General features: G+C 39.5%; 1 protein-coding gene across 3 annotated transcripts; it reads right to left on the bottom strand.

Moving 5' to 3' along the window:
- Nucleotides 1–783: 783 nt before the first annotated feature.
- LOC146680195 (uncharacterized) lies at nt 784–10764 on the bottom strand. Of its 3 annotated transcripts, XM_085447271.1 has the most exons (21): nt 10706–10764; nt 10514–10603; nt 8988–10156; nt 8706–8875; nt 7649–7837; nt 7269–7551; nt 7046–7164; nt 6891–6919; nt 6742–6776; nt 6411–6579; nt 4537–4696; nt 4281–4404; nt 4144–4178; nt 3980–4055; nt 3826–3860; nt 3057–3126; nt 2916–2975; nt 2789–2808; nt 2556–2601; nt 1915–2007; nt 784–1815 (listed from the first exon to the last, which is right to left on the bottom strand). In XM_085447271.1, exons 2-20 carry the CDS (start codon nt 10520–10522, stop codon nt 1917–1919), a joined length of 2889 nt encoding a protein of 962 aa, XP_085303397.1. In that variant the 5' UTR covers nt 10523–10603; nt 10706–10764; the 3' UTR covers nt 784–1815; nt 1915–1916. The 3 variants fall into 3 exon arrangements, with proteins under 3 accessions (XP_085303397.1, XP_085303398.1, XP_085303396.1); XM_085447272.1 differs by having other exon boundaries at nt 1891–2007; nt 10514–10762; XM_085447270.1 differs by having other exon boundaries at nt 10514–10761.

Raw genomic sequence — 10764 nt, 5'->3', positions numbered from 1 at the left:
TCTCACCTGGTTCTACTTGGTAGTAGACCGAGGTCTGGTTGAACCAGTGAAAGCCACTTTCTGCTACCCTGAAACCCTTTATTTACATGTTCTGTGTATTTGTTCTGTCTGTAAGCTCATACACTGCTCATTGTTCTTTGTCAAGGAGAAATTGTGTTCCCTGCTCCAATATGCTGCTGCATATACACCTTTGTAAACACTAGTCCACAGCCTTTGTCAGCCATCTATTTTACACTATTGCTGTGTCTTAAATTACTTCTCTATTGTAAGCATCTTCAGTCACATCAATATATAATATATGGGCCTTTATGCTTTAATTCCGGGTACTGATGCTCCTAAAAAACACTTGCAAAAATATGTATGATTGAAGTGCACTATCCAGCAGAAGTCATGGGTGAGATTTAAAAACTCCTCTGACATCACCAGTGTTTACTGTCAGGTGTAGTCTACCATCACAACTGTATGCAAATACCAGTGGCATGATAGTCATGTAAGCTAATTTGTGTTTAGTGCCAGAAGAAATGCTAAAGGGCCTAATTAAATACAAATTTCACATGTTGTACCAAAGTGAGTATTTTCTGTAGTGGGGTTCTTATGATCAGTGTAACCCTAAATACCACCGTGTGTGTGTGTGTGTGTGCGTGTGTGTGTTAGGTATGTGGGTGCACGCTGGTTGTTGTGATTGCCTGTATGCGTGCGTGTTGATACTGTCTCTATATGTCTTTCTGTCTGATTGAGGTTTGGATTTCTCATGTTATGCGTTGCATGATATTGCTGTATTGATTTGCACTTTAATGAATATTTATTGGAAAAAAAATAAACATAAAAAAAATTCCGTCTTAACGTGCTTTCATAGAGTCACACAAACTCACACCCACTACAAATGCCGGTTGCAAATGACCTCAAGTAATCATCACATTATGTTGTTTATCTATAATACTTATTCATCTGTTTATAGGGAACTGTTAGTGTCAGAGGCAGGTAAAAGCTCTATAAAAAGTAAAGAAAATTCAGTTGATGGATATCCCTCTAGAAGTTGCAGCTATGATCAATACAGAGCAAATGCTATATTTTATACCTATTATATTACACAGCATGCTGGTTATTTGGGTCCAATGAAAAAGAAGTCAAACTCAAAGGTCATATGTATTGTAGCATGAGTAGTCACATAGTCCCTTCCAAATACCACAGTTGACACTGAAAACAATAATGAGTGTACAAATTACAAATTAGCAAAAGCTTATGTGCAAAAAATACAAACAATGTTTTTAAATGCTGGAGTACTGTAGATAAACATAAACCAGGAATATTACTGGTATTAGCTCACATTACTTGCTGCTTACAGCTGGTTAATTGTTTCTAATGGATGCATCTTAAAACAAATGAAGCTTTTTCCAGTATTTCTTAGCTACACACACTTCCATCTGATAAGAAAAACCGCTGTTTCCATTCCGTTGTTCTTTCCCTTATTTCCTCCACTTTAAATATATTTTCCATTCTGGTTTTTGCACAGAAAGCAGTTCATTGTCCCTACGAGAGTTTCCAGGATCACATTGTCCACAAATACTGTGTGTGTCTGTGCAACGCAGTTCACCGTGATCACTTAAAGCAAGCAGATCAACTGTCCCATGCTGGTTCCACATTGCAGCATTTGAAAGAACAGAAGAAAGATTTCCGTTTGCCCAGATGATATAATTCTCATTGTTGTTAAATGTAATTCTACTTCACGAATGCAGTCATTGGATAAATAAGATCATAGTCCAGCAGGTAATGCTGCAGACAAATGCAGTTCCACCTGGGGGAGTTTCTGTTCAGCTGTTAAGACAGAAAAACATCATGTCATCATGGCATGTGCACAGTGATGGACAGTGAAGAGTGATTCATCCTTGCCTTGTTGTATGAAGGCCACTTTACCTTCACTCCACTCCATCGGCATACATGACAGGAGGAGGTAAAATGAGTGTATCAGGAACAAAATCTGTATCTCCTGCTGACACAGCCTCAGGCCTGTAGAAAAAAAACATGAAAAAAACTCAGTCTTTCATCTATCACCTTATATTCTTAACCCAGTAACTCATTCTTCCCTCGAAGGGAGGGAGTATGTAATTGGTTCTATTTCAATCAGCTCGAGATGATTTTATTTTGGTGAATTTCTGGTCAAGGTCAAGGTCACACCAAATGTAAAAAGTAGTAAAAGCTTTATATTACCCATGGAAATATTGGGTATATTGAGTATATGCAATATACTCTTCTGTGCTCTTCTCTTTAAGTGCTCTTGTTATGTAAATGCTGTCTGTTGCACTAAGCACAGAGGAGGGACCTACTTGAGAATTAACAACTCATTGTTCTGTCAGGAGTCAACCTGGCTTAACTTCCTGGTGGCGTTAAGGTGGAGTTAAAAGCTTTCTTTCTCTCAGAGATTAAAAAAAAGGAAGACATTTACTCTTTTCATGCTTATCAAGCTGTTCCAGGCAAAAAGGAAGGAACCCTCTCCGTCTACAGGTCGGACAGCATGTTTGACATTTTTCTATGTGCGTTATTCTTTCTGTACTTACGTGTGATTTGCTTCTTGTGCCGCATTCACAGAACCTGCAGTGTAACCTGAAGATGTATTGATATTGCAATTTAAAAATCAGTTTATAAAAACTTTATGATAATACTTTATGAATGTTTTTTTTTTAAATGCTTCTTCCGGCATAAGTGTATTGCCTGAAAGTGCATCAGCATTAGGTTTGAAAAAGTAGTACATTAGTGACTTTTTAAATGTGATTTTTAGGGCATTACTTACTCATTACTGGTTCATCGGTGCTGTTAAAAAGAAGAAAAAACAAAAATTGAAAAGAAGCTCTGGATGTGTGTGTACATGCACGCTCGTGGATGGACAACATTGTTACATTTTTCTCCACCATGCCTACCTTGCAGCTGGCTCTACATTTTTTTGTGAATGGAAAAATGTGGACAACCTCTGAAGTGCTCTATAAGGAGAAATAAAAAGAATTATATGAGTCTGCGCGTGTCTGTATGTGTTTCTGTAAGAGTGAAACAGGTGAACTCACTGGTTGTGGGAGCTATCATGACCCATGTCACTGTGACTGTGCTGGTGGTTCACGCTAAGGTCTTTGTTTCCTAAAGACGAAATCACACAAGCGACAGATAAATAACTGTATACAAGTAAACATACAACAGTTACACCAAGGAAATAATTCCTAAGTTACCAGACCTAAGATTAGCCATTACATATTTTACTAGCAGCTTCCTGTTTAAGCACCTGCTTGTCTAATGAGTCACATTGCAGGGAATTAACGTTTAAAGAATGCTGTAATGAAAAGTCCATTGTTCATTAAAGACGTTTAGAAGGGTGCAGTTTTGTAATTTCGGTAGTTGTGAAGAAATTATAATTGGATAGAAACTTGATACAACATCCAGAACATCAGTAAGTCCTCAAGGACTTGTTTATGGACTCAGATTGAGTGTTTTTTATACTGAGGGCGCTCACACACTCGCAGTTGTGTTGCAACCTCACATAAGCCTTCCTGTGTTTCTCTGAAACAGCTGCTGCAAAATATCAAGTCTGTAGTATCTTTGTTTACTGTATCTGTTAACCCACATCAAGATAACAAATTGAGGAAATCAACATGACAAACACAAGTGTCCCATTAATTTTTGTATTGTACTGAAAGGTGACTTTTAAGTGAGTAATTCAGTAAGTGATTCATTATGCTTTGTTTAATGTATGTTTCCAGTAAACAATTAAAGATCTTCCCAAACTTGTTTTTTCACAAGAGCTGACTGGGGAATGGTGCTGCCTAAGTTGTTATGTCTTACCCACATCTGGCATGGAAAATGTCCGGGTATGACCTCTGCAGGAAAAAAGAGTGCCAAAAAAACTGTTAATAGCAGATTGATCACCTTAACTCTTGTCCTCAATAGAAACAAGCAGTAAACACCAAAAGTAGAGCATAATTGAGCATTTACTCACAGTACAGCCTGTGTACTTGGAGAACCAGAGGGAGGTTCATCATCATCACCGCTCCACTCCTCACTGTCGTCTGTGACTGAGCATGTCAACATCAAAAATATTAAACTGCTGCTGAATAATTTCACTGTATTTTGTTATCTTGGGTAGAAACGGGAAACACTTACAGCTTTCTCCTGGTAATTGATAATGGTTTGAGTCACTGGGGGAAATAAAAATCATCTGTAAATAACTTTTTAACTTAAAGGTAATAACAGTAGTAGAAGGTTACACATGATAGCTTGTTATTGTATGAAACTCTTACTGTGAAATCATGCGGGCACCGTCTGGTTCGATAAAGTTATTGTTTGACCCGGGATGAGTTTTCCTTCCCAGCTCTAACATCTCCTTGATGTCCAGTTCCACATGGTCAACGGCGACATACCCATCTAAAAACACATTCACATGGTCGTTATTCAGTCATTTCAGATGTCATTTCAGATTATAGCACTTATGTTTCAAAAACAGGTTCTTGCATCCTTTTATCCTTTTAATCTTGATTGTTTATTTTTTTAACTCACAGCTGTTGGTGCTGTCTCTGGCCAGCCACTTTCCTTTGGGGCAGTTTGCTGTTCGAATAATGCTGATCGTGTCTCCTGCTTTGACGGGGAGATCAGTCTTTCGTCCCTTTGCAGTTACAACTACTCTTGCCTGGTAAAGGGCATCCTCCTGTCCTGTGATCTAACAAACACAGTTACATGTTAACACTGAATATTCCTCCACTTGCACTCAAATAACCTCAATAAACAATATTCATGTAGCACTTTTGAAAACAACACTACAAGAGGCTTTATACCACAAAACAAATACATGTGTTCACTAGCTGGATGGTGGGCTAATCGTGTAATTTATTCTATTAAAGAGCAGTCTCCTGACAAATAGTTTGTTGTTGTGCAGAAACACTGAGATGACTCCCATTTGCCTGATGCATGCTGTTACTCTTCATTTTAACAGTCAGAATTTACAGACCTATAGTAGACTTCTTAAGTGTCAGAGTGGGAGGAGCAGTTTATCTTTAACCTGCTGTTATGTTCACAGTACTTACTCTCGATACGTGATTTTGTTCCTGATAAGTAAGAAATGTGTATTATTTTTTACAAAGGCATCTTTCTCAAAGCCAACAGGCTTGCATTTGCTGATCTGAAGGTATTTGAGTGACAAGACTGCCATCTAACTGCCCTGTGGATGCCCAATATAATCTGATCAAGAATTGGAGAAATGAGAAATGGAGTGATGATTTACTTGAATTCCATCATCTGATTTGGGGATTGTTGTTATTGTTGTTGTTGTTTTCTTCTAACTTCTCTCTTTCTCTTTCTCTCTCATTGATCGGAGGATATTTTTATGTCTTTTGCAAAGGCAACAACCCCATCACAATTTCTCCACAGTGCACAGTCTCGTTATGAAAGGATGATGATGTCATGATTGTCAACGAGCAATCATGATTACTGATGATACAAGTACAATTAGAGGTAGACTGCCTTTTGCAGATAGGACTTGGACCTATCTGCAAAAGGTAGATTAAAAGATTTTATACTGTACAACAATACTGTCTTTATTAGGAAAAAGCACTGTTTCAAAAGGGACATAAGTCCAGGGGGGATATGGGTAAGATTTAAAATCAAAGTAGTTCCACTGAGAATTGCATAGGAACACAATCTCAGCAAGGTAACCATTTCGCACTAATCACAAAAAAAGGTTTGACATATCAAACCATTTAGTTGCCAGATGTATGATATTTACCACAGCTAAGCTGTAAGACTGTCAAAGCATCAGCAGGAGAGGCACCAGGCTTTGAATTGATATGATTATTAAAACTGTCTGTGTTTTATCAATAGAGGAATAGAGCAAAGAAGCAGCACATGATGACATAATAAATGTTGACGTGCTTCTTACATGTACAGTACTTACAGCGTGTGACAAATGTGACATTAATCTTGTAATCCTTGGGTTTTACACTTAATGATATTAACTGGGCTGCTGGCATTTACTCCATTTTTTGTGTTTCTGGTAAAGCCAGCTGCCTGTTGTGTTAAAAAAAAAAAAAAACCAGAGCTAAAGTAGACACAAAACCGCATTTATAGAGTTGTTGCATCTTTTTTGGGTTCATCCCTATGTTAATTATTACAGCAGTTTCTGCTACAACACAAACATTAATCAGAACATGTTCAGAACAGTAATATTGTAGAAGAACATGCAGAAATAAAGAATGGCCCATAGGTGTTCTGTCAGAAATATCACAGACAAAACAAATGTTTGCTCGTATTCTGTTTGAGCTTGCACATGTTGCTCACTTCAACTCTTCCACTGCCAGGAATGAATCCAGACAGGTTTGTATGCCCGAACATATACCCCACCCTCCCCCGATGTTTCTTAACCTTCCGTGTTCACTTACCTTGAATTTCTTCTTCATCTCGTTCTCCCTCTTTTCCCTCTCTTTCTGTTCTTTCTTTTCCCGTTCTTGTTTCTCCTTTAGCTCCTTCTTCTCCTTTTCTAGCCGCTGCTTTTCTTTCTTTTTCAGCTCCTTCTCATCAGGCCCCTCTGCAGCTGCTTTCTTTTCACTCCTGAGGAAGGCAGAATGAAGAGGATCATCCAGTTAGAAAAGGACTACTGGTTAATAGCAGAGGAGAATATGAGTGAAACAAAAGCAAATCACACTCTCATCGCTAATTCCCCGGGGATAAGAGAAATTAAAAAATCTCTGGATAAAAAAAATTAGGCCTTACTTGCCAAACCTCAACGTCTTGGTTTTCTCTTGAACCTATAAGTAAGAATAAAGAATGTGGATTAATTAACTTTGAATTAAAATTGCATAAAGAAAGCTTATCTTTTTGAATGAAGAAAAATAAAGTCTTGATTTTACACTGCAGCTTACCGTTACTGGCATTGACTCAACATATGGATCTGTGGTTTAAAAAGAAGGACACAGTTATGTACAATACCAAAGATGCAACCCTTCCAGGCAGTTTCTAATATTACTGTATTAATTTGAGCACAATTCCTATTTTTCTAGTATAAATAGTTTCTTACTCTTTGGCTCTTTGCGTTTCTTGACTTTAGTCTTGACTTTTTTCTTGTCACCATCAGGTGTGGCGATATACTCGTACGCATTTTCCGTGTTCTGATAAACATCGTCTTCTGGTTGGGGCCTGCGTGGGACAAAAAGTTGAACAAACACTAATGAATACTAACTTGTCAGGGATTAAGAACCATTTTAATGAGAAATAAAATAGATTAAATTTGCATGTCTTACTCTGACGCCTGTTGTAAGTCCTGACCGAGAGCATGAGATGATTCTGGTAGTGGATTATTTTGGGATATGTCTCCATATGGTGTCTCTGTGTGGATCTCGGTTTGCGGAACATTACTGTGAGCCTTTGGCGGGTCATAACCGTCTGGAACATCTGCACCTGGGTACATCTCATACTCCAACTCTGATCCCTGCAGCTCGGGAATAGGAATGCCTGAAGCCACATTGTCAACCTCTGGGACATCAGGGGTGTAGGTCTCTGAAAACTCAAGTGGAGCAGGGATATCTGCAGAAGAAGCATAAAGGATTATGACGCATTACAAGAACAGGCCACTGAAGTTTAGCTTTTCTCTAAATTGTGAGTCTAGCACTGGTGACCACACCATTAACTCCCATGACAGGTGGAGGAATGAATTCACTCAAGTTGGCAGAGTTAGGTATGGCAGGTTCCTCTACAGAAGAATTCAGAAGCCCATTATCTGAAATAGTCATCTTGGGTGGAGGCGGGGGAATCGCCTCAGGGACAGGGTCAGGTCCCTCAGTGATTTCTTGCAACAATGGAGAGGGCTGTCCTGGAAGGAATGACATTACATATGAACATATAACAGTTTAGAAGGTTATGACTAGATATGATTGCTAAAAGATTTTGAACTTTAATCTCATTTAAGTCAAAAAGAACCATTCAACATCAAAACTACATCTGAAAGTGAATTTTCCAACACAGAAATAGAGATAGGGCAAGAAAAAGAATAAGAATTGCATATGTAAGGAAACAAAACCAGTCAAACCCACTGTGGAAGTTGTTCTTGTATAACTCTGTAGAGCAGAGCTAATGCATTTATAAGAAATGTGCAGTATAATTCAATTTTGCTACTTTAATTAAAATAAAAAACACATCTCTAGAAACTTGCCCGCTTGCTGCCTTTTGAAGCTGTACAAAACTGTTTGCTGTTGCAGAATAAAAGATTAGAAACCATGTCAAAGGTACTCATCTGTAATTTGTAACAGTAGACTTCATCATATTAAACGAGCTTGACATAAAAACCTGTATGCACAATTTCAAAAATGCAATGCAAATGAAACAGAGCTGCAGACTTCCTGCTCTTTCTGCACTGTGCTTAACAGACGTTGAACTGTTTGTCACTGCACCTCTGACATAGCAAACATACCTCTGCAGCTCTGCCCTGCCTTCTGCTAAGTTGTTTCTGGCACAAAAGAAGAATGTCACCACCTGAGGCGACCTTGTGGCCAGGTATTTTCTGCAGCTAAAACTCTAAGCTATTAAATTATGTTTTGCAGGCCTACAGCACATACCTGATGATGATGAGATAAATTCTTCTCAACTTCTTTTGAGGTGAAGTAAATCCACGGAAAAGTAAGAGGTGGGGAAGAGAGGAGGGGGGAGGGGAGCTCTACTGTGGTTATGTTAATTAGACTTACGGTGGTCAATGCCATTGACTTGTGCTGGTTTCGATGGGACGGCATTGCCTTTTCGATCTTCATAATCAATGGGTGGGAGTTCTGGAAGACTTTCAGTGGGGCTCTGACACTGGGAAGATTCCTCAGGTGGAGGGGTAACAGAATAGGAGTGGATGTCACATATCAAGGGGCTAAGAGCAGGTGAGAAATTACATCTTGTTAGTGACTGAGCTGTAAACAGAGATGTTTCTTCGTAACTGCTGGAATGAAACTGTGTGTGTTCCTGCTGTTTGTGTTCTTTACCTGTTGGTCTTCTTGCGTGCATTCTGTAGAGCATTGAAAATCCTCTGGTCACCTGGTGGTGTTCTTTTTCCAGGACTCATATCCTCTGCCCTCTCCAGGGCAGAGAGTGCTGAGACTGGACGCTCTGGTTTGGGAGATGGTGGAACAGATGGAGGGTTTGTGGCTAGAGAAGGAAGTTTCTCCACAGCAGTTATAGAAATATCATCTTTCCCAATCTCAGATGTAATCTCAGGCTCGGCGGGTGATGGAGATGGAGAAGAAACCAGGGAAGGAGAACCAGAGATGACACAGCTGGGTGGAAGAGGTGGAGAGACACTGGGTGGACTGGTAATAGCTTCATCTTGGCTAGAAACAGGAAAAGTGGGATTTTCTATTTCAGGTGGGATTTCACTGGTCAAGATTGGGATTTCAGGTGGTGGGCTCTCAGGTATGAGAGGAGGAGGTAGGTTGAAGGCAAAAGATTCAAGAGTAGTAGAGGTTGGGGACATTTCTACATCAGCACTGTGATCTGGTAAGGTGGGGTTGTCTGGTAGATGGGGCTCTGATGTTGAATTAGGTATTGTTTCCCCACCAGATTCAGAAGGCACTGGGAGGAGTGGAGCTAGTCCAGCAATATCTGAGCTTGGGGTGTCCAGAATTGGATCAGCTGAGATCAACACTGAATCTCGTTTTGACTTTTTGAAAAGACTGAAAGGCTTCTTTTTCTCTGTTGTGACTTTAGGTGGGGGTGCGGCTGGCACCAGCTCTGCAGTACTCTCTTTCTGAGTTACAGGGACAACCGAAGGAAGCGTCTTGTCTTTCTTATTAACTTTCTTTTGATCCACGGAATCTTTAAGAAGATTCTCCCTGCTCCCTTTGAGTGTTTTGTGCTTACCACCTTTCCGTTTCCCTTCACTTTTGTCTTTATCGTCGATGAGAGGTTTTTTGCTCTCTTTCGGATCATCTTTGAAGACCACTCTTGGGGCAAATAGTGTCTTTCTTTCCAAGTTCTCATTAATGGTGGTCAGCAGGGAGGGGCGTGCACCTGAAGGGAGGTAATGACTGGGGCTCTGGGGAGGAGAGACCACCTTTGACTTCTCTGGGAGAACAGGTTTTATCTTGGGTTTCTTCAGTATGAATTCTTCTTGTTGAAACTTGGCCCTTATGGCCTGAAAGTCAATCTGTTCCTCCTGATGAAAGTATCACACAGTACAATAGTCTCAATACAGGACCTAAATAAGGTAAATTTTATTTCCCTAACATATTTGGAGTAAGAACAAAATCCCAAATCACTTATTATTAAGAGGAGTTTAGTTCTGGTCTTAATCCGGTAAGATAAACTATGTCATCATTGTAGTAACAACGTTACAGCGTACGGAGCTAAAACGCTGTCTCACTTTACTTAATGTTGTTGTAAGCTTTGATCTTTTTTTTCTTCAAATGTCAGTTTACAGTATTGCCAGGATTTATGTCTGCTAACACAACTTTAAATATATCAATAGCATATTATCCAATCATCATAATGTTACGAGCGTCATGGGACATACCTGTTCCATTGCGCGTTTTAATATCCACAGAAACGACCAAAAAAAACCTCCTGTACGAATAGAGATCGTTCTCTTATTCAGCTTCTCATCCTGTGTCCGTTGGAAAAAAACAAAGAAATTAATTTAAAATAAAAAAGGAAGAAAGAAACTTTAAATAGTGTATTCACTGTTCCAGGTTCCTGCGTGCTTCACCTCTGATCGAGACAAATCTGCGTCCCATGCGCACCCGAGATGGTTTCAGAGGAGGAGTG

Source organism: Copadichromis virginalis, linkage group LG23, assembly GCF_057382275.1.
Source record: "Copadichromis virginalis isolate Kocher_CV1m ecotype Utaka linkage group LG23, C_Virginalis_male_GT1.1, whole genome shotgun sequence".
NCBI classification, from domain to species: Eukaryota; Metazoa; Chordata; class Actinopteri; order Cichliformes; family Cichlidae; genus Copadichromis; species Copadichromis virginalis.
This window is presented reverse-complemented; position numbering and strand designations above follow the sequence as displayed.

Excerpts from the sequence above, each read along its gene's own strand:
- LOC146680195 (XM_085447271.1), bottom strand. Across the intron at positions 7,838-8,705 it reads AGTCAATGGCATTGACCACC|GACAGCCCTCTCCATTGTTG; the intron begins GTAAGTCTAATT and ends CATTCCTTCCAG. Across the intron at positions 7,552-7,648 it reads ACCTGTCATGGGAGTTAATG|ATATCCCTGCTCCACTTGAG; the intron begins GTGTGGTCACCA and ends CTTCTTCTGCAG.